This window comes from Mustelus asterias, chromosome 19, assembly GCF_964213995.1.
Source record: "Mustelus asterias chromosome 19, sMusAst1.hap1.1, whole genome shotgun sequence".
NCBI lineage: Eukaryota > Metazoa > Chordata > Chondrichthyes > Carcharhiniformes > Triakidae > Mustelus > Mustelus asterias.
In genome coordinates this window covers 48,085,045-48,110,474 of record NC_135819.1, presented here as the reverse complement: position 1 = coordinate 48,110,474, position 25,430 = coordinate 48,085,045, and the positions used below count along the sequence as shown (strand labels likewise).

At 42.9% G+C, this 25,430-nt stretch overlaps 1 protein-coding gene across 6 annotated transcripts in view; it reads left to right on the top strand.

The window, feature by feature from the left end:
• Window positions 1-14,328: 14,328 nt before the first annotated feature.
• Window positions 14,329-25,430, top strand: part of celsr1a (cadherin EGF LAG seven-pass G-type receptor 1a) — a 324,635-nt gene continuing 313,533 nt past the window's right edge. For all 6 annotated transcript variants that reach the window (XM_078235521.1, XM_078235523.1, XM_078235517.1 and 3 more), the window contains exons 1-2: window positions 14,329-15,246; window positions 21,355-23,883. In XM_078235521.1, the coding sequence (XP_078091647.1) occupies window positions 14,382-15,246; window positions 21,355-23,883 (3,394 nt within the window). In that variant the 5' untranslated portion in view covers window positions 14,329-14,381. The remainder of the gene's footprint in view (window positions 15,247-21,354; window positions 23,884-25,430) is intronic.

The window sequence follows — 25,430 nt, the reverse complement described above, 5'->3', positions numbered from 1 at the left end:
TCCACGCACACGTGCATACTGATGCAAACACACACACACAAGAAAAGGTGAAAACAAAAAAGGTAGCATGCACTTATATCTCAAAAGTCCAACATTCATCATTTTACTTGGATCTCGCGAGGTGAAAGCCTGAAACATTGCAGGCCTGATGATAACCTTTTGGTTCACTGAAGAAATTAAAGTTGGAACTTTCTGAGGATGGATTCGCAGTGGCTTCCTGCTTGCAGCAGCAAGTCATAGTCATAGAGGCATACAGCACAGAAAAGGGCCCTTCGGCCCATTGAGTCTGCACCGAAAATAACCACCACTAAAGTCACTTGAATCCCATTTTTCAGCACTTGTCCCATATCCTTGAATGTTATGATGTTTCAAGTGCTTATCCAAATACTTTATAAAAGTTGCAAGATTTCTGGCCTCCACTACTTTCCCTGGCCGTGCATTCCAGATTCCCACCACCCTTTGAGTCTCCTGCCCCTTACCCTAAAATTATGCTCCTTCGTAATTGACCGCTCAACCAAGGGGAACAGCGGCTTCCTATTCACCCTGTCCATACCCCTCATAATCTTATACATCTCAATCATGCCCCCCTCATCCTTCTCGGCTCTAGAGAAAACAATCCAAGCTTATCCAGTCTCTCCTTGTAGCTCAAATGCCCCATCACAGGGAATATCCTGGTGAATCTCCTGTTACACCCTCTAGTGCAATCATATCCTTCCTATGGCGAGGTGACCAGAAATGCACACAATGTTCCAGCTGTGGCCTAACCAATGCTCTGCACAGCGCCAACATTACTTCCTTGCCCTTATACTCTATGGTTAGGAGTCTCACAACACCAGGTTAAAGTCCAACAGGTTTATTTGGCAACACTAGCTTTCGGAGTCTCAAGCTCCTTCATCAGGTGAGTGGGAATTCTGTTCACAAACAGGGCATATAAAGACACAAACTCAATTTACAAGATAATAGTTGGAATGCGAGTCTTTACAGGTAATCAAGTCTTAAAGGTACAGACAATGTGAGTGGAGAGAGAGCCAAGCACAGGTTAAAGAGATGTGCATTGTCTCCAGACAGGACAGTTAGTGAGATTTTGCAAGCCCAGGCAAGTCGTGGGGGTTACAGATAGTGTGACATGAACCCAAAATCCCGGTTGAGGCCGTCCTCATGTGTGCGGAACTTGGCTATCAGTTTCTGCTCAGCGAGTCTGCGTTGTCGTGTGTCGTGAAGGCTCTTGGGTTCATGTCACACTATCTTAACCCCCACGACTTGCCTGAGCTTGCAAAATCTCACTAACTGTCCTGGCTGGAGACAGTACATATCTCTTTAACCTGTGCTTAACCCTCTCTCCACTCACATTGTCTGTACCTTTAAGATTTGATTACCTGTAAAGACTCGCATTCCAACCATTATCTTGTAAATTGAGTTTGTGTCTTTGTATGTCCTGTTTGTGAACACAAGTCCTCACTCACCTGATGAAGGAGCCCGAGACTCCGAAAGCTAGTGCTGCCAAATAAACCTGTTGGACTTTAACCTAGTGTTGTGAGACTTCTTACTGTGCTTACCCCAGTCCAACGCCGGCATCTCCACATCTTATAGTGTGTGCCATGACTGATAAAAGCAAGTGTGCCATATGCTTTCTTAACTACCTTATTCACATGCTTTGCCGCCTTCAGGGCTCTGTGAATAATTACCCCAAGATCCTTCTGTTCTTCTGAGCTTCCTATTGTCCTGCCATTCATTTAATACTCCCTGTTAATTCTTCCAAAGTGCATCACCTTGCACTTATCAGGGTTAAATACCATCCGACGTTGCTCTGCCTACCTGACTAACCCATCTATATCTTCCTGCAATCTACAACCTTCTTCTTCACTATTTACCACCCTACCAATCTTGATGTCATCTGCAAACTTGCTTATCATTCCCCCCACATTATCATCAAGATGATTTATGTATATAACAAACAAGAAGGGTCCCAGCACTGAACCTTGTGATATGACACTGGACATTGGCCTCCAGTCACTAAAACAGCCTTCTACCACCACCCTTTGTGTCCTATTACTAATGAGGTGGAGATGCCGGCGTTGGACTGGGGTAAGCACAGTAAAAAGTCTCACAACACCAGGTTAAAGTCCAACAGGTTTATTTGGTAGCACAAGCCACAAGCTTTCGGAGCACTGCCCCTTCATCAGATGAGTGGGAGTTGTGTTCACAAACAGGGCATATATAGACACAAACTCAGTTTACAAGATAATGGTTGGAATGCGAGTCTTTACAGGTAATCAAGTCTTAAAGGTACAATGTGAGTGGAGAGAGGGTTAAGCACAGGTTAAAGAGATGTGTATTGTCTCCAGCCAGGACAGTTAGTGAGATTTTGCAACTCCAGGCAAGTCGTGGGGGTTACAGATAATGTGATATGAACCCAAGATCCCGGTTGAGGCCGTCCTCATGTGTGTGGAACTTGGCTATCAGTTTCTGCTCAGCAATTCACGACACACAACAACGCAGAATCGCTGTGCAACGCAAATGGCAACGCAAAATACTCCCAACTTCTTCAAACTATCTTCACAACTAAAGTTTCTCAACTTCGGAAACATTCTTGTGATTCTTTTCTGCACTCTCTCTCAATACTTTCACATCTTCCCTAACGTGCAGCACCCATAATAAGATGCAATATTCCCACTGAGGTTGAACTACTACTGTCTTATATAAGTTCAACATAACCTCCTTACTTTTGTACTCCATGTCCCTAATAATAAAACCTCGGATGTTGTATGCTTTATTAATGGCTTTCTCAACCCATCCTCCCACCTTCAATGACTTTTGTACATATGCAGCCAAAATCCTTTGTTCCTGCACTCTTTTTAGAGTGGTATTTTTTATTTTGTATTGTCTCTCAATTATAATGGCCAAAGGACACGGGCCATCATTAACACATCTCCCTGTGGGATTCGTGGAATATGAGTTTCCCTACTGAGCAGCGGGAGCTTAAAACCGGTGCTCATAGCCTGGACGGGGTATTGCAGGTCTGGAGCTCAGGCTAGAATTACTGTGAGCAGCAGACATGGCTCTTTTCTTTATTTTAATAAAGCACTGTTGTGACAGAGGACTGGCCTTGGCAAGGTTATTACACTCTATGTTCTTCCCACCAAAATGAGTCACGTCACATTTCTCCACATTGAACTTCATCTGTCACTTGTCCGTCCATTCCAGCAACCTGTCCTTTTGAAGTTCTACACTATTCGTCTCACAGTTCACAAAGTTTCCAAGTTTTGAAATTGTGCCTTGAACACCAACATCTGGGTCATTAATATATAATAGCCCAACATTCACCCCTGGAGAACTCAACTACAAATCTTCCTCCATCCTGAAAGACATCAGGAAAAACATCCATGAACACTACTTTGTTTCTTGTGAATCAACCAATTTCATATCCATGTTGCTTCTGTCCCTTTTATTCAATGAGTTTTGCTCACAGGTCTACGGTGTGGCACTGTATCAATTGCCTTTTGGAAGTCCATGACCATCACAGAGTTGCCCTTTTCGGCTTTCTCTGTTACCTCTCCAAAAAAACTTCAGCAAATTTTTTCCCTTAACAAATCCATGCTCGCTGTCCTTAATTAACCCACCTTAATTAATAGTCCCTGTGACTATTACTTTTGTCCTGAATTATTGTTTCTGGAAGTTTCCCCACAACCAGTTAAACTGACTGGCCTGTAGTGCTGGCCTTACCTTCACACCTTTTTTTGAACAAGATATAACATTTGCAATTCTCCAGTCCTCTAACAAAGACTGGAAAATTATAGCTAGTGCCTCCACAATTTCCATTCCCACTTCCCTCAGTATATTTAGGAGCATTTCATCGGGTCCTGGTGTTTAATAAGATAAATGAACAGTTAATCCATTTTAGCTGCCGTGAATGGAAGAGACAGCATGCAGTCTCTTGTTATGTTCTTGAACCAAACCCCCAGGTTAAAGTAAAGTAAAAGTAAAGTTTATTTATTAGTCACAAGTAGGCTTACATTAACACTGCAATGAAGTTACTCTGAAAATCCCTTAGTCGCCACACTCTGGCGCCTGTTTGGGTACACTGAGGGAGAATTTAGCATTGCCAATGCACCTAACCAGTACCTCTTCCCGATTGTGGGAGGAAACCAAAGCACCTGGAGGAAACCCACACAGACACGGGGAGAACGTGCAAACTCCACACAGACAGTGATCCACACCGGGAATTGAACCTGGGTCCCTGGTGCTGTGAGGCAGCAGTGCTAACCACTGTGCCAGGTACAATCGAGGGACCAGTAATGTTTTGTTTAAAGTAGACAAAGTTTGAGATCGCAGGCACTTAGTAAAAGAATAAAGTCACAAGTTCCACATTTTTTGAACAAACAAAATAAACTTTGCTTTTCACTTTTAGAAAGATAAAATAATTTATGATACCTATCTTATACTCTAACATTCAGAAGCAACATGAGTTACATATGAACTAACAGGCAAATTTCGGTCTAACACCCACACGACAAATCAAATACAACCAACTCAGATCCCTGGATTTCTCAGCAACCAACCCAGACGTCAGTATTCACTGTGAGTTACAGAGTCTCATTAAAACTCTGTCTCTCCTCAGAAAATCGTCCAGAAGTTGCTCCGACTCAGACTGCCACAATGACAGCTCATCCCAAGATTTCAATCTTGCCTTTTGAGATTCGGTTCCCTGAATTTGCGAGTCTGCGCTCCAGCACAACTCACAGACACGACTTCAGCCCTTCGGCCACACCAAGTACAACACCACTTCTCCAAAGGGTTACCTTTACCCCACTGGCCTGAAACATGGAGTTAGCAACCTTCCACTGCCTTTGAGTTCTCCAGGGTTCCCCCAGAAACCTCACTACTTGAAACCTGTCAAATGCATTTTATGACTTGAAGCTTCTTTCTTTGCTTGACTCCTCAGTGGTCACCTTGCAGTGGTCTCCTCCCAGTGTCTCCTTCCTCAGTGTTCACTCTCTCACTGGGACCGCTCCCTGACCCCTGTCCTTGGACTCCTCTCCTCATATGCTCCAGGTCCCATGAAAGGGTTTTTGTGCCTTCCCCCCCCCCCACACAAGCAGCCTGGATATTTGACCCAGCCCAAAGGTCTCACAATGCTAAACTGTATGTGTGCAGCCCACTCCCAATTTGTGCAGTATGGAGGCATGTCAAGATTTGTTGTTTCCCACCTCCACTCAGAATTCAAGTTCTTATTTCATGAAGTCTACATATTGGCTTGGCATCCAGTGGAGCACTCATGTCCAGATGGAGTGACCACTGTCTCAGTGGTAGTATTGCCACCTCCTGAATCAGAAATGCTGAGCTTTGACCATGCTGCAGATGGCTCCAGTAAGTGGAGACCAGATTGGAGCTGGTCCTAAGTACTGTACCGGCACCCAGTACAGGTGCTTATTTTCAATGGGTGGAGGTGCTCCTACTTCACTCTTTGTAAGGGTGGTGATGCACTTTATCGTTGGTTGCAGATGACCTATGAGAAGATAGTCCAAAGATAAATACAAGCAGGCAATGGGAAACCTCCTCAACTACTCTTTCCGAAGGGCGGCACGGTAGCACAGTGGTTAGCACTGCTGCTTCACAGCTCCAGGGACCTGGGTTCGATTCCCGGCTTGGGTCACTGTCTGCGTGGAGTTTGCACATTCTCCTCGTGTCTGCATGGGTTTCCTCCGGGTGCTCCGGTTTCCTCCCACAGTCCAAAGATGTGCGGGTTAGGTTGATTGGCCATGCTAAAATCGCCCTTAGTGTCCTGGGATGCGTAGGTTAGAGGGATTAGTGGGTAAATATGTAGAGATATGGGGGTAGGGCCTGGGTGGGATTGTGGTCGGTGCAGACTCGATGGGGCGAATGGCCTCTTTCTGTGCTGTAGGGTTTCTAAGATTTCTAATTGTGGTTCAAAAATATTGTGTGAGATTTGAGGTAGAACCTCCTCTAGGGAAAAGCACAAGAAATGGATTAGATCTGATTTTAGTTATGTTGGTTTAAGACTCAGTCTGTAGAAAACCAAGACAAGTTTAAGAAACTGATTATCGGGGTATTATTGGGTTACACACAAGTTTTAATCACCTCTGGGATTGTCAGGGAAATTTATTTATTTATTTTCCTCAGCATATTCCTCAAAAAACTGCTGAGAATATAGGTAAGGAATATCAAATGTTATAGCCTCGAGTGATATATTTACTCTAATCTTCACTAGAAATCTGCATTGAGTATGCCCAAGACTCACTGTCTTACCACTACATGTTTCACTCTCACTTTCCTCTGGAGCTTTAATGTACTTTAATTTAAAATAACAACAGTTACATTTTGAAGCCAACTAATTATCTGTACTTGGTTTTGTTGAGAAAGAAAGCCAATGTTAATTACTTACACATGTGATGAAGGGATTCTAATTTGTAATTTTTGTGTGACAGGTGAAAAGAGTCAGACAGAAATGGAGAGAAAAGCAATGAGGAAGTGTGTGTTTCCTCATTCTAATTTCATTTCTTGAAAAGCAAAACAATTTGATGTTCGAGGGACGCAGATTAGCAGGAAGGTGGAAGTCAGGATGGAGGTTGAAAAGTAGCGGAGAGTGAGAAGTGTTCTTTCCTTTTATCGCCATGTTTGAGGGGACTGAACAGGAATGAGTAAGTTGATAAGCATGAGTAGGAGATAAAATAAGAGGGAGGATAAAGCAAGAGGTATAGATAGTGATATAAATGAAAGGGAAGAAGAATGTGTAATGGGAAAGTGAAGAGTGGAGGATAGATGAGGAATGAGGAGGGGGCAAAGCATGTATGATAAAGGAAGGGGTGGGAGTCAATGACAACACAATCCTCATCAGAAATGCAACCTGCAGCAATTGGTAGCAGCTTGCCCTGCCACATCAAGACATACCACCCATCACTTCCCACCTATAACAAAAGGAGCAAAGAAAACGACAGAGGAAGTAAAAGAGAGCGGAGAGAGAACCAAAAAGTGTTGTGGGGAAAGAAACTGAAGAGAGAGACTGATGCAGAAGAGGAGAGGCAAAGGCAACACAGTGACAACCAAGAAGGAAATTGACAACTTAAACATTAAATTTGATGCATGGGACAAGTGCATCAGTAACATCCTTATGGTCTTTACTTCTACGGGTAAATTCTTAGTACTTGTAGTACCAGTTACATCTGAAGGCAGCACCTTGATAGAGATTTTCAATGCTGTCTGTCACACGTTGTTCATCATAGATTTACGCACCCTGGTGTCCCAAACAGCAGATGAAATTTTTACACTGAGGTATTATGATTTAAATATTTATCTACTCGTGTTGATTTCCTATTTAATTATCTCAGCTTATTTTTTGGTTTTTTTAAATGTCGTCATATCTTTCCCCATTTTTGGCCTTATGGTGCCGTATTTTGTCAACTGTCCACACCCCTTCCTGAGGAATAAATTGCAGTTTTGGCTAATAACTTTTCAATCCTTGAGCTGCCCTGTTCATTCTCTCCAAGACCGCTTTGTCTGTTGAATTGTTATTTATAAAACTGTAATTTTTCAAGCCTTGAGGTTCCCATTCCCTTCATAACTGTGGCTGCAATTTTCTCTCAATTGATCCAGCAATTACTTTATTGGTAAAATATGATTTCAACAGCGGGGAGATTTGCTGCATCTGATCAGCGCCCAGCTCGACATTTAGCCAGTTCTTGAATCTTGATTTGTTTTCGAGCACTAATTATGAGCTGCTGTGTACAAACTGGATTCACAAAACAGAAAAGCTTTGAAATGACTTGACTGAGGGTCACGTTAACATGAGAGGTTAAGCAATCCATCAAGTTGTTGGAAGGACAGAAAAAAGAAAATAAATAGAGCAAGAAGAGACAGCCATTGCTGTCGCACTGGAAATTTCTGTGCTGCACTTCAACGTAATAAAATGAAAGAAAAAAATCATTACTAAAGTATCAAAACTTCGCTGCCACTGGCAAATATCTTTAAAAGCTTTCTATATACTCTCTCTTTCAAGATTGGAGCCCCAGCAGCACTCAAAGCTCTGTCGGTATCCAGAACAAAGCAGCCAGCTCAATTGGCATGCCACCTCCAGCTTAAACTTTCACTTCTTCCACCACCAGCACATTGTGGCTACAGCAGCACATCGTGGCTACAGCAAGTACCATCAACAAAGATGCACGACAGCAACTGGCCAAGGCTTCTTCCACTGCAGTTTTCAAATGCAAAATCTCTATCACCTAGCAGGACAAGGGCAGCAGGAGGATGACAACATCACCATATTCAAGTTACCCTCCAAGTAATGCATCATCATGACATCTTCAAGATCACAGAGTCAAGATGTGGTCCCCAGAAGGGTTGGGGGTTTTAGTTCAGTCGGGCAGCATGGTCGGTGCAGGTTTGGAGAGCCGAAGGACCCGATCCTGTGCTGTATTTTCTTTGTTCTCTTTGTAAAATCTTGGGACTATCTCCCTGATAGAATCCCTACAGTGCACCGACTCTCGGACAGAGCATTTTACCCAGCCCACTACCCATCCTATCCCTGTAGCCCCATGAATTTACCTCGCAAATCCCCCTCACCTACATATCTTGGGACACTAAGGGACAATTTAGCATGGCTAATCCATCTAACCTGCATATCTTTGGGCTGTGGGAGGAAACCAGAGCATCTGGAGGAAATCCACGCAGACATGGGGAAAACATAAAAATGCCGAACAGTCACCCAAGGCTGGAATTGAACCTGGGTTCCTAGCACTGTGAGCCAGCAGTGCTAACCACTGTTCCCGCCCATGGACTACAGTGTTCAAGAAACTGGTTCACTAATACCTTCTCGAGGTCATTTAGGGATGGGCAATAAATACTGGTCTGGCCAGCAACACCCACAGCTCATGAATGAATGAATGCTTTCAGAAGTCACACTTAGAAAATGAAAAGCCAGTTTGGCTTCTAATTGACCTGGGAATCTGTCCAAGAATATTCATGCACTAATTGGCTCAGGAGAACGTGCCAATTACAACTTGTGGCCTTAATAGGGCGCCAATGAGTTACACTTAGTGATACATTAGCAATAGGATAACACAATGCATTTGTATGGTAGTAATTTCTAACCTATCTATAACATGTGGGTAATTTAAATTAAAAAATGTACTCAAGGTTGATCTCAAGATAATAATTACATTTTGGGATTTAAGCGAGTTGGCCAATGTTTATAATATTGTCTGAACTCTCCATAGGAGATAAAGGCAAAATATTGCGGATGCTGGAACCTGAAGCAAAAACAGAAAATGCTGGAAAATCCTCGCAGGTTCGAAGGATCATCCAGACTCGAAACATTGGCTCTGTTCTCTCTCCACAGATGCTGTCAGACCTACTGATGTGGACTTGCAGAATCTCACTAGCTGTTCTGTCTGGAGACAATACACATCTCTTTAACCTGTGTTTAATGCTCCCTCCACCCACATTGTCTGTACCTTTAAGACCTGGCTGGCTTTAGGGATTCGCATTCTAATCAGTATTCTGTAACTTGATGTTGTGTCTCTGTGCACTGTTTGAGAGCACATTTCCACTCCATCTGACGAAGGAGCAGCGCTCCGAAAGCTTATGGTATTTGCTACCAAATAAACCTGTTGGACTTTAACCTGGTGTTGTGAGACTTCTTACTGTGGGGACCTACTGACAGCAGCACGGTGGCACAGTGGTTAGCATTGCTGCCTCATAGCACTAGGGACCCAGGTTTGAGTCCAAGTTTGGGTCACTATCTGTAGAGTCTGCATGTTCTCCCCATGTCTGCATGGGTTTCCTTCGGATGCTTCGGTTTCCTCCCACAGTCTAAAAGATGTGCTGGTTAGGTGCATTGGCTATGCTAAATTCTCCCTCAGTGTAGATGAACAGGCGCTCGAGTGTGGCGATTAGGGGATATTTCACAGTAACTTCATTGCAGTGTTAATGTAAGCCTACTTGTGACACTACTAAATAAACTACTGAGATTTTCCAGCATTTTCTGTTTTTATTTTCAGAGGAGATGCTGGGTTTGTGATGATTTTTATTATTATATGTTAATTAGATTTCTGATGTGTGGGGAATGCAGTGAAGTTGAACAAAGTTAAATAAATGGAGTTAAGTGACTGCCAGGATCTAACAGGATAGTGGAACTTGCCCCCTGGGGCTGAATAACCTACTCTTGTTCCCATTAAAATACTTGATGAAGAAACAATTATGAAATAAATAACTATTTCACTACATTCCCGCAATGACTACACGTTAAGAGTGCTTCATTGATTGCAAAGCGCTTTTTGAACTCCTAAGATTGTGAAGGGCCATTAAAAAGTATGTTGTCTGTTCGACTTGTGATGTTATTCAGTAACTGCCCACATAGTGGCCCCATTTACACTTCTATTTCTCCCTACATTGTTAATAGGACATCATTTGAGATAAACTCTTGTTATATCGCTCTTTCATAATCACCAAATCAACATACAGTTACTGAAAAGCGATACAAGGAGAGATCAGCCACACCCTGGTCACGGGGTGCAACAACCCTGAGATTATGTTTCATTCAACGTGAAATAAAAAGTATCACCGTGTGCTTTGTAAAACGTGACATTATGACACTGGAGTATAACCACAACGAAATTAAATTCAATAATATATTTTTTACGCTGTAAAAGCGGGAGGGGGGGGGAAACTAAAAAAAATAATTATGGACTAAAATAAAACATCAATGCGCATTGAAAGCTAAATGTAAAGTTTTATTAAAAGAATTGGTCAATAGAAATTAAAAATTAACTTCTGATTGAAAGACGTTGAGATAAAACGGAGTTTGAAACTGCTAAGTGTGGTCTTCATCTACATCCGCTCATTTCTTCTTAATCTCTTACTAAATGTTGACATTGCATGTTTGTGTACTATTTAACTGTATTTACAGTATTGCACAGTTTACTTAAGAACTGGTTCATTCGGGGGGGGGGGGGTGTTAACACACCAGCTATCTAAACACCTTGGGAGAGGGAGGAACAAAGTGTGGTATTATTGAATAATTAAAAAAAATAAAATCTCCATACTCCCAAAGGACGATAGGCTGCTCTCTCCTTTAAGAGTGAGGGGGAGGGGAGGGGGGAAGCTGACTGGTGGTGATTTAACCTGAACACCTCAGGCGAGGGGTCAGGTTGGAAAGGTGGGGCCTTCATGAATAACCTCAGCCAGAATGGGAATTGAATCTGTGCTGTTGGCATCGCATCAGGAACCAGCTGTTTCGCCAAATTGTTACAAAACATCTCAGTAACAAATATAACCTTTCGAATGTTTAAGCACAAATCTTCATTCTGTTACTGATAATGTGAGTGTCATTTGGTAAATGTATATAATTAATAATCTACCATTCTTGTGCATGAAGCCTCAATTTTAAGTGATGCGCAAAGCTATTTTACTTAAGAAATCAAAAAAATGCAACAATAGACTATATTTATTGCACTCTCGTAACGATCACATCTGCGTCTTATTTGCTACTTTCTTAACAGGACTCCAACTTACACAGAGTATATAGCGCTTCAAGCTCAAACTTCAAAGTCTGTCGAAGGTTGTAACAAGCCTGTTTAACAAAATATCCAGCCAGAACAGAAAAGCAGAATGACATAGGAATCACTTTGTAATTTCAGTCCTTGTAAAATTATGCCTGATGTTTTGGTAACAATACAACTCGGAAATTGTACACAGCATACAGAATAGAGTGACTGTAGGTGGTATACAGGGTGATAACTGGATGGATTGTTTTACTTGAAAATAGATGCATTTAAAAAACCTTTCATAGGATCAATCCTGCACAGTAAACAAGTGGCAGTTTTGGAAAATTAAACTAAACCTTAATCTGAAACAGCGTTTCAACAGAATCGTTTACCGACCCAGGTTCTAAGTGAGAAAATCTTTCCTATTGGAAAGAAACGACAAAAAGGGGAGTGGTGTAGAAATACTTTTAAAAACCAGATTACCTGGCGTCTATCATCTGTACCCGCCCCCCCCCCCCCCGATATTAATAATTTTCGAGGAACTGCGTTTCATTTCGTGAATTCTGAGGCGCATCAACGCTTCTGATTTGTGGTGGCGTTTGGATTGTGTAGTGTCAGGACCAATGGAACATGAATAACTGTGATTTGAAAAGACACCATTCCAGCTTCCCGCCAATTGCGATTTATTTAAGTTACTCATGCCTGAGATTCAAATACTTGCTCCTGATTCGAAAGCACGGGGAGATTCGCACCCTGTTCAGTTTGCACGATCATTCGAATATCTTCTTCACGAGCCTTGTCAGATGACTTAGTAAACGAGTTGAGACTTCTTCGCAAGTAGAAACGCAGAATATAAAGTTGTCAAGCAGAATCAGAAATAACCCCTCAAATAACACCTTTGACATTTCTCCCTTTCTTCTGTCCTGCAGAAGGGTTATTTAGACCCCAGACGTTTAACCCTGTTTCTCTTTCCACAGATGCTGCCAGACCTGCTGAGTTTATTTGGCATTTTCTGTTTATAATTTCAAAAATAAAAGTTTATGTTAGTAGAAATTGACTGACGGAGCTATCTCCTTGAAATGGCAACAGGTAGTTAAACAAAAAGGAAAAGCAAAAGGGAAAGCATAAACAAAGCTGTGCCACACATTCTTGGTTCAAACCAGACTTTCCCGTAAAAGACTGATATCATTGTGATCGGATTACAACCGAAATTGTGCAAAAAGAAATAAACCAAGCGGATTTTATAAAAATCGGGAAGTGAGAATGCTCTCGTTTCGAATGAACGGGACAATTTGGAATTGCTGCCTGGGTTGGTTTACTAACAAGTGTTTTCTCGCTCTGTGCCGCTCTGGCTTCAGATTACAAGCAAGTTTTTTTTCCTCTCTCGCTCAGTTCGTTGTTGGCTTTTGTTTGTGAATGAAACGCCCCAATCGCGTCCCCTGGGATCCCTGTTTAAACTCAGGAGTCGTCATAGCAACAACCTGCGAGTTTCCCACCTTTTCAAGCACTAGGAATCTATACTTTTTGTTGCCTCTTCTGATCCTTTGACACTTTAAAAAGAAATATAAATATCTATAACTGAACCAAATCCCCCCAACTTGTTGGTTAAGAATTCCCCAAGAGAGTGGGCCAAGTGGGTCACATGGCGACTGTGTTGTCTTTTTAATCCATTTGGTGGCGGTGGAGTTATTGAAGCCGGGAGTGTGGATCCCGCTACAACTCCGGATTTCTGCCCATTTGTACCTTCAACCCGTCCAGATCAGAGCGGGAGTCAGAGGCTGGCCGGAGAGAGAGAGACCCCTGCAGAAAAGAGACTTCCAAACCCACCTGAGAGGCAAAGGAAACTGCACAGCAGCAAAGGAACGGGCATCTCGCTGTATCGAAGACACAGGCGTGGGTGATCGACCAGAGACTGGGGGAGGGAGGGGGGTGGGGGGAGAGTAGGTGTGAGAGGGAGGGAGAGAGGAGGAGGTGGTGAATCAGGAGCTGAGGGTGGATGGAAAGAGAGGCAGACCCCCTGATGCACTGAGATGGGAGCCGCTGGCGGCGCCTGCCTCTTCCCCTGGGCTCACTCTCAGCAGCAAGTCCCGCCGCACAGCCGCGCCGTCTGCTCCTGTCTTACTGAAAGTTTGGGGAAGGGCAGCAGCTTTGCTGAGAGCCGGGGCGGCGGAGCCATCTTGAACTGAAATTGGGTTCAAACTGTAAAGTTTACAGAAAACCCCACACTAATTGGGGTGGGGAGGAGAGAAAAAGTTAAAAGAGGAGGAGGAGGAGGGGGGAATAAAACAGGAGAGAGAAGTAAGAGTGAGGGAAAAAAAGAGCAGAGAAGTAAAAGTTTTAAAGGAGGGAGAAATGAAATAAAGGTGAGGGGGGAGGAAAGTTTGAGGGAGTGGAAAGTCAACTTGCCAGGCTCCAGCCAGAGGAGGTAAGTGAGCTGAGTGAGGGGAGGCAGTGAGGGCACTAGGTGGGTGAGGGGAGGCAGTGAGGGCACTAGGTGGGTGAGGGGGCAGTGAGGGCACAAGGTGAGTGAGGGGGAGTGTGTGGGAGGGAGAGGGTAGTGGGGGCACTAGAGAGGGAGGGGGCAGTGTGGGGAGGGAGGGTAGTGGGGGCTGTGAGTGAGGGGGTAGGGAGGGTCACTGGGGTTGAGCGAGGAGGCAGTGGGAGTTGAGGGGCAGTTGGGGCTGAGTGAGGATACTGGGACTGGGGGCCATTGGGCAGAGGGGTGGATTGGGCAGAGGGATTGGGCAGTGGGGGGCATTGGGCAGAGGGGGGTGGGTATTTGGCATTGGGCAGAGAGGGGCACTGGGTTGGGGGGTAATAGTTTGGAGGATGAGAAGTTGCTGGGGCTTTGGCCAGTAGAAGGTATCTGGGAGAAGAGCAGCAATGTGTGCCCGGTGCCCGCTGCTCCTCGCCCTGCTCCTGCTGCAGCTGCCGACCTCGGGCAGCTTCAGGCTGCACCTCTCCCTGGGGAAGGAGGCGGCCCGGGGGGGACAGGCTCCGCTGGCGAACCTGTCGCTGGGGGCGGCGGGCTGGCTGTACCGGCTGGATGGGGCAGTGAGGCCGGAGCTGGGAGCTCGGAGCGGGGAGCTGAGGCAGCGGCTGGAGTGCTGGCTGCTGCCGCCCGGCCCGCTGCCGCTGTCCGTGCGCAGCCGGGCGGCAGGGCTGAGTGTGCGGGCCCGCCTCGCTGTCTATGTGCACGGCCAGGGCTGCTACACCAAGCACCGGCGGAAAGGCCCGCCGCCCCGCCTGGACATCGAGCTGTCTGCCCGGGCCTCCGGCTCCTGCCCGCACTCCCTCCGTGTCTGGGAGCTGATCCCCGCCTCGCTGCGGCCCCGGGCCGCCCTCTGCAGCCTCCGGAGGGGCAGCGCCGGCCTGCGGCTCCTCCTGCTGTGGAGCGAGCCGGGCTGCCCGGGGAGCAGGGAGCCCGGGCCGCCCGCCGAGCTGCTGATCCGGATCGGCCTGTGGCCGCGGGCAGCCCCCCGCACCAAGAGGAGCGCCAACCGCAGCCCCCAGTTCGAGCTGCCCAGCTACCAGGTGTCGGTGCCCGAGAAGCAGCCGGCTGGCACCCAGGTGATCGTGCTGAGTGCCCGCGACCTGGATGAGGGGGAGGCGGGCCGGCTGGAGTACAGCATGGAGTCGCTGTTTGACAGCAGGTCCACTGACTACTTCCGCATGGACCCCCAGACTGGAGCTGTGAGCACCACCCAGCAACTGGACCGGGAGACCAAGGACACCCATGTCTTTAAAAGTGAGCTTCCCAAACTTTCCCTCTTGTCTCTCTGTCAAAAACTTCAATCCTACAAGTTCAAACCTACTTTCTTCACAGGGGTTTTTCATATCTGCAGTGTTAATCACCCCTCTTGGTTTAAATAGGTTTTCTTTTCAAAAAACAGGATTTTTCAGATCTGCACATTCTTAATCACCCCTCTTGGTTTAAATAGATTTTAAATCCCCCCAAAACAGGGGTTTTCAGATCTGATGTGGAGATGCCCGCGTTGGACTGGGGTAAACACAGTAAGAGTTTTAACAACACCAGGTTAAAGTCCAACAGGTTTATTTGGTAACAAATGCCATTAGCTTTCGGAGCGCTGCTCCTTCGTCAGATGGAGTGGATATCTGCTCTCAGACAGGTTTATCTGCTCTCAAACAGAATATCTGCTCTCAAACAGGTTTGAGAGCAGATGTTCACTCCATTTGACGAAGGAGCAGGGCTCCGAAAGCTAATGGCATTTGCTACCAAATAAACCTGTTGGACTTTAACCTGGTGTTGTTAAAACTCTTACTGTTTTCAGATCTGCACAGTGTCAATCATAGAATCCCTGCAGTGCAGAAGGAGGCCGTTCAGCCCATCAAGTCTACACCGACCACAATCCCACCCAAGCCCAATTCCCATAACCCATGCATTTACCCTAGTTAGTCCCCCACCTGACACTAAGGGACAGTCAATCCACCAAACTCACACGTCTTTGGACTGTGGGAGGAAACTGGAGCACCCGGAAGAAACCCACACAGATACGGGGAGAATGTGCAAACTCCACACAGACAGTGACGCAAACCAGAAATGGAACCCAGGTCCCTGGTGCTCTTGATTTAAATAGTTTTTTCCCATAAAACCAGGGTTTTTCATATCTGTATAGTGTCAATCACCCCTTTTTGTTTAAATATTTTGATTTATTATTGTCACATGTATTGAGATAGTGAAAAATATTGTTTTTTGCACCATGCAAACAAAATATACCATTTGTAGAGTACACGGGAGGAAAAAGGAGAGGGTGCAATATATAGTTTTACAGTTAGAGCAAAGGTGGAGAGAAAGATCAACTTAATACAAGGTAGATCCATTCAAAAGTTTGATGGCAGCAGGGAAGAAGCTGTTTTTCTTTTTAAAATAGAAATAGTTTTTTCTTTTTAAATCCCAAACCGGGCTTTCCAGATCTGCACAGTTTCAGTCACCCTTTTTGATTTAAATATTTTGATTTGATTTATTGTCACATGTACTGGGATAGATACAGATGTTTCTTGCATGCTATGCAGACAAAACATACCATTCATAGAGTACATAGGGGAGAAGGAAAGGAGAGGGTGCAGAATGTAGTGTTACAGTCATAGCTGTCAATCCATAGAATTAGAGGAGTGCTAATATTTCAGTGTTGAAAGGATGGGGGGGGGGGGATTATAGAAACAGAGAGGACTGAAGAAGCTATGCAGAGATTTCAAAATCAGGATGTGAATCTTAAATTTAAAACTTTGCTGAACTGGGAGTCAGTGTAGGTTCTGTGAGCACAGGGGAAATAGATGATTGTTACTTGGTCCAAGTTAGGATATGGACAGCAGAGCTTTGGATGTTGTTTAGTTTATGGTGAGTAGAATATGTGAGGCTGGGAGGAGTGTGTTGAAATAGTCAAGACCAGAGGTAACAAAAGCATGAATTGAGGGTTTCAGCAGCAGATGAGCTATCTGCAGTCTAAAATATCTGGTACTGCACACTGACTGTTGATTAAAAGTGTCATTTTTATGAGTTAGCCTTCGTCAAATAATAAATCATCACAGTTTAGGTATCAGAGAAATACAAGGTTTTGAGTCTGGCTGCCAGTAGCTTGCTTTTTCCCTTTAATCATTTTCTTCTTACCTTGACAATACGAATTCAATGTGGGATACAATTCCACAGACATCTACCTTCTGTCTCCCCTAATATTGTGCAGATGTGATCAAAGATCTTGTGTAAGCCTAAGCAGTGAACATTGCTAGATTGTTTATACAAATGAACCCTTCCAAGATATAAATTGTTTTTGGGATTCTTTTTTGGTACAATAATGAAGTGAAACTGAAGTGACTCTCCTCATCAACTTGACTTATTGTGCAAAAATTGTATTGCTCGGCACACAAAGTTTAAGATTGATTTAGGCATATCATTAATCTCACTGGTAATATTGTAAATTTAATATTAACTGTTAGAAATATTTCAGCAAAGAGAGAGCAGGGATAGCAGACTAATTGCATAGCTCTTTCAAAGAACTGGGACATGCATGATGGGCCAAATTGCCTCTTCCTGTACCATCAGAGTGCACTGCAAACTCACAAGGGCTCCTGTGACAGACAACACCTTTCAAACCTGACCATTTGGAAGGACAAGGGCAGCAGATGCAAGTTCCCCACCCAAGTCACACATCATCCTGACTTAGAACTATAACGTTGTTCCTTCACTCACTTGGTATACTCCTGGGAACTCCCTTCTGAACAACACTATGGGTATTCTTATAATGCATGGACTAGTGCAATCCAAGAAAACAGCTCACCACCACCTTCTCAAGGGCACTTAGCGTTGCACAATGAATGCTAGTCTAACAAGCACTGTTCACATCCCATAATAAAGTTTAACAATGTAGGCTTCCAATTTGTTATTTTTTGTTACCCAAACAGTACTGCAACCCTCAAGAGGGTAAAGCACAAGACTAGTGGTTGTACCATTAGTCCTCAACTTGTGACTGAAAGTTCATTGTTATGTGATTGTTTCTAAATTTCTTGTATGTTGTTTAAAATGAAAGCTACTTCTCACAGCACCAGCAGCATCTGTTTAATTTAGAGTCATCAATAAAAGTCGAGAGTTTACTCATTTCTGCCAATACTTTGTCAGATTTGTATAAAAATAGGTAATGACAGTAGAAACAATCTTATTTAATCTTTCACGTTGCTGCTTTTGACTTGAGTGAGCTGCATCAAAGACAGTCATTCCTACAACATAATCTCATAGATAGGGGTTCCCATTGACCAGTAAATATGATTCACTGTAATAGATAATTCTCCCCGGTCCAGGCAACAATCAAAGCTGATTTCACCACCAGAAATCAAAATTTAGCAGTGTTGCTTGTCATATCCTTTTTAAACATACAAAATTAGCCTGCATCATGTGTCTCAAGTGCATAGCACCATTTTACCTGGCACAATTCCAAAAGTAATGGTTCATTGACAAAGGCAGAACAGAATCGATGTTTCAGGGTATCTTGCCCACAGTTAACATGCAACATAGAACCAAAATCGTGAGTGAGTTTATCACAAAGTGGAATGAAGTTTAGAATATAGCAGGAGCATTCAGAATCTAGTGTAAATACCACATAATAAGACAAACTGCAATCCTTGGGCAGCGATGTTTATTTTAGTGCTTGGGCTAGTTGGCTAGATTGTATTGCACTGTGAGAAAATGAAATGTCACAGCCTTTTATGGGTGGAGAGTGAAATTGCAGACACTATTTATTACCTGATGGGTGGTGTTTCATGCCATATAATTTTATAAATTGCGAATAATCCAAAAATCCTCACTTTGTTTTACACAATACAGCTTTATCCTTCCTCCAACTATTTCCACCCTCCAATTCAGACATATTATTTTGGATATGGTAGTTCATCTTTTGGTATATTCTTTGATGCTAGAGTAGAAATTGTAAAAGATACTTTGTTCTTGAAGGAGTCATTTTAAGATTGAGCAACAAAAGTGGAAAGTGAAGGGAAGATTAAACAAATCGAGGGAGAGTGGTGGAGCATACAAAAATTGAGTTTTCAAAGCCCGAAGATTGATAGAACAAAAACAGACTGCAGGGACATAAGAAGGCCAGTTTTGTTCTCTTGAGTTTGAGTAACAGACTGCAAAGTGTATTGATTCCACAACAGTGAAATCCAAGGGGGAGGATGAGCATGTAGGTAAATTGTTTTGGAGCATTGATTGTATCAGTATCCCAAAAACAAAAGAAACCAAAAATGGATGGGAAGCTACCTAACAGAAACTTTTAATGGTCATTTTGACTTCTTGTATGTCAGTACTGTAGCTACATATTCACACTGTTAATCTTAAAACTTACAAGGTCTGGGTTGAATCCTACTGATAATTTTAATCATTTCAAGTGAGCACAGGAACACTCATTTCCACGTGTTTTGTTTCTGGTTAATATTTATTTGAGGAGGGATTTTGTCCCTGTCTGTCCAATTGTAAGTTACAGTGATGGGTAATATGGCTTTGCAAACCAGTGAACAAGCTGAGGTGCCACTGATTTTTTTTTTTAAGCAATTCTTTGTCGGAGTTTATTTGAAGAATGTGTCAAATGTCATTTGATTGCTGAATCTCGGAAGCACTGGAGTAGTTGATTTCAGCAAATTGAGCAATTTAAACAAACCAAAAATGATTGCAGTGTTATTTTTTGTGTACTGGCTAAGAAGGTGTGCTGTATGGTGACTGTTCTGGGTCCAGGCCTCTGCTGCATTGCTACTTTGAAGCCATTCAAGAGATGAGGTGAAACTCAGGAGGGGAAGCTTTGATATCTATCTATCGTTCTCTAATCCTAAACGTGAGCTATACAAACTGTAGATTTATCAGCCCAGGGCGCACCTTTTTAAAACTCTACCCCAAATTCTAATTTGTGTTTGATAAGATTACCATCGCACTCTACGTAACTTGTGTAGTTGTTGCAGGGATGGACACATTTGCACTCATTCTCTTACTCTTATTTAATTCACCTCAGATAAGTAGGTAATTACTTATATTATTGATATTTTAAAATTGTGGTTTTACATCTTTTGACTTCACGGTTGTTAACGTTTAATCCATTTGCCATGTATCTATGCTTGCGTGCAGCTATTGTTTATGGTTTTGCAACAATGTGCACTTTTCTATATGGCCCATTTTCATATGTGTTTGGTATCCACTAAATTGCAGCAATTACCATTAGTGCAAAATGGAAATCATTGCCAGGTCCTGAGACACCACTTTGGCTGCACCCTGTTGCCCATTGACCTTGTGCCAATAATTCCTCCGACGTACAGGAATGTGTTGTTCAAAACCTTAGTTCTTTTAACACCCTCACAGAATGAATTAGATCTTCTTTGAATTGTAAATGTTTTGATAAGTAACTGTTAACAGTTCATATTTGCATAAAGTATTTTAACATAGCAAAGTCTTTCATGGCACTTCACTGGTGTGGGGGTAGGGGCAGAATTGTAGGTTGAACAAAAAAATGAGAGCGTAGCAGTAGAAGTAACATTTGAGGACATGATTGGTGATTGAAAGAGCAATAGTAAGGTAATAGGGATTGGGGGACAATTCCACAGTCCATTTATTTGTGGTTTGAGACTGGGCTATATAAAGATACTGACAGCAATGATGATTATTTTTCTCTCTGGTTTCTTTTTGAGGGGAAAATGTTGCTCAGCATAGTTGAATATTGTCTTCACCTTGTTCAAAAGGTCACTCCTGTGGCCTTTCTTCCCAAGTCAAACCATTCACCTGCATGCTAATCCTCCCCCTTGTATTTCACTGCTGTGGAATCAATACGCTTTGCGGTCTGTTACTCAAACGCAGGACAACAAGACTGGCCTTTTTATTTCCCCTGTCTCTTTTTTGCTCCCTCAATCTTCATCCCCTGATCAGGCAGAGTGTGCCTCAGTTTGACATTTCCTCTGAAATAATGCATCTTGGTCAATCCAGCACACTTTTGCAGTACTGAATTCTCGATCCAAACCCAAAACCTTCCGTATCAGAGGTGGCAGCACCACAAGTTGGCAATTTTGGTCAGTAGCTAATTTGAGCTGTGGTCAACAGAGAAGAAGAGTTTTCCTACGTGGGAGAAAATCAGAGGGAGCAATATTCTGGGTGCACTGTCCATCAGATATCATATGGTGATTGAAATGCAGTGTGTGGCTTGGTACTAAGCCACCCAGACTAGAAAGTTACTACAGATGATTCCTGATCTTTGCTTATTTAACTGACCTTTAAGCAGCATGTCTAGAACTGCATTGTAGAATGATTCACTGAAGAGTTTACAATTTTTGCCAGCATGTTTTTTTATTGTTTTCACTTTTTTTTTCAAAGTTACTGCATATGACAATGGAACACCACGTCGAATGGGTACCGCCATCCTTACTGTGACTGTCAGTGACACTAATGACCACATCCCGCTCTTTGAACTATCCGAGTACAGGGAAATCATTCGGGAGAATGTGGAGGTGGGCTATGAAGTGCTGACTATTCGAGCAACTGATAGTGATGCACCTTCCAACGCTAACATGCTGTACCGTATTGTCAACCATAATGGAAATAACTCTGTCTTTGAGATTGACACCAGATCTGGGATTGTAAGGACCAGAGGGGTCATAGATCGGGAATTGGTGGCTGAATACCACTTAATTGTGGAGGCAAACGATCAAGGGAAAGATCCTGGTCCTCTAAGTGCCACAGCAACTGTTTACATAACCGTGGAAGACGAGAATGACAACTCCCCTCAATTCAGTGAGAAGCGGTATGTTGTCCAAGTGCCTGAAAATGTTCCTGTGAATACCAAAATCCTGCAGGTCAAAGCTACTGATCGAGATAAAGGGAACAATGCGGTAATTCACTACAGCATAGTGAGTGGAAATATAAGAGGTCAATTCTACATAGATTCTGTAAATGGCAATATTGATATCATCAACCCATTGGATTATGAATCAACCAGAGAATACACCCTTCGAATTAAAGCCCAAGATGGTGGAAGGCCGCCTTTGATTAATAGCACTGGTTTGGTCATGATACAAGTGATTGATGTGAATGATAATGCCCCAATATTTGTAAGCACACCTTTTCAGGCCACAGTGTTAGAGAATGTTGCTATTGGGTACTCAGTCATTCACGTCCAGGCTATTGATGCTGACTCTGGTGACAATGCTCGTTTGGAATACAGACTGGTTGATACACCCCCAGACTTCCCACTTGTTATTAGTAACAATACAGGGTGGATAACAGTCGCTATGGAATTGGATCGAGAGATGACCGAGTTTTATGCTTTTGGCGTAGAAGCTAGAGATAATGGGATCCCATCCATGTCTTCCTCCGCTGGGATCAGCATTACTGTGTTGGATGTGAATGACAACAATCCTACCTTCACGGAGAGAGTTTACTATCTAAGGTTGAATGAAGATGCACCCGTGGGTAGCAGCGTGTTGACTGTCACAGCGATTGACAGGGATGTTAACAGTGTGGTCACGTATCAAATATCAAGTGGCAACACAAGAAATCGATTTTCAATAACCAGCCAAAGTGGTGGTGGGCTGATCACTTTAGCTTTGCCCCTAGATTACAAACAGGAAAGGCAGTATGTTCTCACGGTTACTGCTTCAGATGGAACTCGGTTGGACACAGTTCAGGTCTATGTCAATGTCACTGATGCTAACACACACAGACCAGTATTCCAGAGCTCCCACTACACAGTCAGTATCAATGAGGACAAACCGGTTGGCACAACAGTGGTGATCATCAGTGCTTCTGATGAAGATACAGGGGAGAATGCCAGGATAACGTATATCATGGAGGACAACTTTCCCCAGTTTAAAATTAACCCAGACACTGGAACTATAACCACACAGATGGAGCTAGACTATGAAGATCAGGCATCATACACATTGGCAATAACAGCAAGAGACAATGGAATCCCACAGAAATCTGATACTACATATGTTGAAATTCTGGTTAATGATGCTAATGATAACAACCCTCAGTTTGTGCGAGATTTGTACCAGGGCACGGTATATGAGGACGTTCCTTTGTCAACTAGCGTACTGCAGATTTCAGCCACTGATCGCGATTCAGGACTCAATGGAAGAGTGTCTTACACCTTCCAAGGTGGCGATGATGGAGATGGGGATTTCTACATTGAGCCTTCATCAGGGATTATTCGAACTGGGAGGAAGTTGGATAGAGAGAATGTTCCGGTTTATAATTTGAGAGTCTTTGCTGTAGACAAAGGCAGCCCACCACTAAAGGCATCGGTGAATGTCCAGATTACAGTGCTTGATGTAAATGATAATGCTCCTGCTTTTGAAGAGGATGAGTTTGATATTTATATCGAAGAAAACAGTCCTGTTGGCTCATCGGTGGCCAGGATCACAGCAACAGATCCCGATGAGGGAACAAATGCACAAATAATGTACCAGATTGTGGAAGGAAACATTCCTGAGGTTTTCCAGTTGGATATGTTTACTGGAGATCTCATTGCTCTCTCTGATTTGGATTATGAAACCAAAACTGAATATGTCATAGTGGTCCAAGCCACCTCAGCACCTCTGGTCAACCGAGCTACAATCCACGTTCGACTTGTGGATAAAAATGACAATGCTCCAGTGCTTAGGAATTTTGAGATCATCTTTAACAACTATGTGACCAACAAGTCAAACAGCTTTCCCTCTGGGGTGATTGGGAAGATTCCAGCCTATGACCCGGATGTATCAGATCATCTTTTTTACACCTTTGTCGAGGGCAATGAGCTTAACCTTTTGATTTTGGACCAAAACACTGGACACCTTAAACTGAGCCAAGACTTGGACAATAACAGGCCTTTAGAAGCGAACCTAAAGATTTCTGTTACAGGTAAGAAGATAAAACTCATCCCTTTAGTAGTTCAATATCTAGTGAAAACTCGGAACAATTGACAGGAAATAGATAACTTAAGCTTAAAATAACTTAGTTTATGAAGAGATGGGCAAATCTTTAATGTACAATGTCGATGTAGCTTAACTGTTACCTTTTTAACTATTGCTGCACTTCAATGCAACTTTGCAAGTTAGCAGCATCCTCTAATTTTATATTTTGGTGGCGCTTCAATTATTTTAGTTTATGTTGGAATGTAATCACTTTGAGATGAAGAGAATGTAAAATAGGGAAATGGTTATTCCGGCAAAACCTTTTGCTGATATTTTTCTAAGCTTGGATTTCATATTCAATTTATTTGGTCAAATTTATATTATTTTGATCAAAGGTAAATATTTTAAAAGCTAATCTTTGGATTTAAAGTTAAATGTGCTTTTCTTGACAGTGCAATGAAAGTCATTTCCATTTGAGTTGGCGATTTTTGAAACCGCCTCACTCAACAATGCATTATTTGAGAGAACAGCTTGCTATACGATGTGCCAAGTAATGGATTTTTATGTTTAATGCCTCACTATTATCAAGTTTTTAAAAAATACCTGTTTTATAAATGTGGTTTGAGTAATTCGGAGGAAATAATGCTTGTTTTAAATTGTCAAACATGAAGCCAATTGAGCTCTTTGGCAATCAAGTTTTTATATGGTTATTTCCATATTGATTTTCCATGCAGGTTGATTCAAGTTTACATGTTTCTCCCTTAATGACTGGTTCTCTGTAAGGCTGAATGTGTTGCAGTTTTAGTGGCCTTGGACTGTATTCAAATTTGACTTGCACAATTTAAAATCATGATTACTCTCATTAACAACATATTGTGACGGGCTAAAAATGACTGTTTATCATTTCCTGTTCGTCTGTCTTCTCTCTTTTGAATTTTGAAAATGCAACAAAACAAAGATGTGACCGCTCAACAGTGGAGCTAATTCTCACTTAAATTATGCCAACCTTACCAATGGATTGCATATGATATAGTCTTGGAACCAGGAGTCTAATCTTTTGAATTGAGTGCCGTGACTTCCAGACAATGCGACAATCTTGTTGCTTTAGCTCCTGTAAACAGGAAACATTCCAGTTATAGAGTTTAAAGTCTCTAACTTTTATCAAGTGAAGTGCTGTTTACATAGTTTCCCATACATTCAGGAAGAGGGGCACAAGCTGGTTAACACATAAGAAAGGGGAGAATTTGTCTTGACAAAGTGTGTAGAAATGTCATAATCCGTGCTCTTTTAGACTGCATTCAGAGTAACCAGTGCCATTCTCCTCCAAGACTGAAAAGGGAGGAAGTTGTTTTCGTATACTCTTAAGCTATATCAAAACCTTTTTGTTCACACTTCGAATTCTTTCGACTTGTTCTGGTGTCAATCAAATCTCAGTACCAGGAAGTTTAATTGTTAGTGGTATTGGAGAGTGTAATAATGAAGTCCATTTTGATTACCAGTAACTGCGATTCCATTTTGGAATAAATGCTATTTGTGTTGGTTAATTATTTTCCT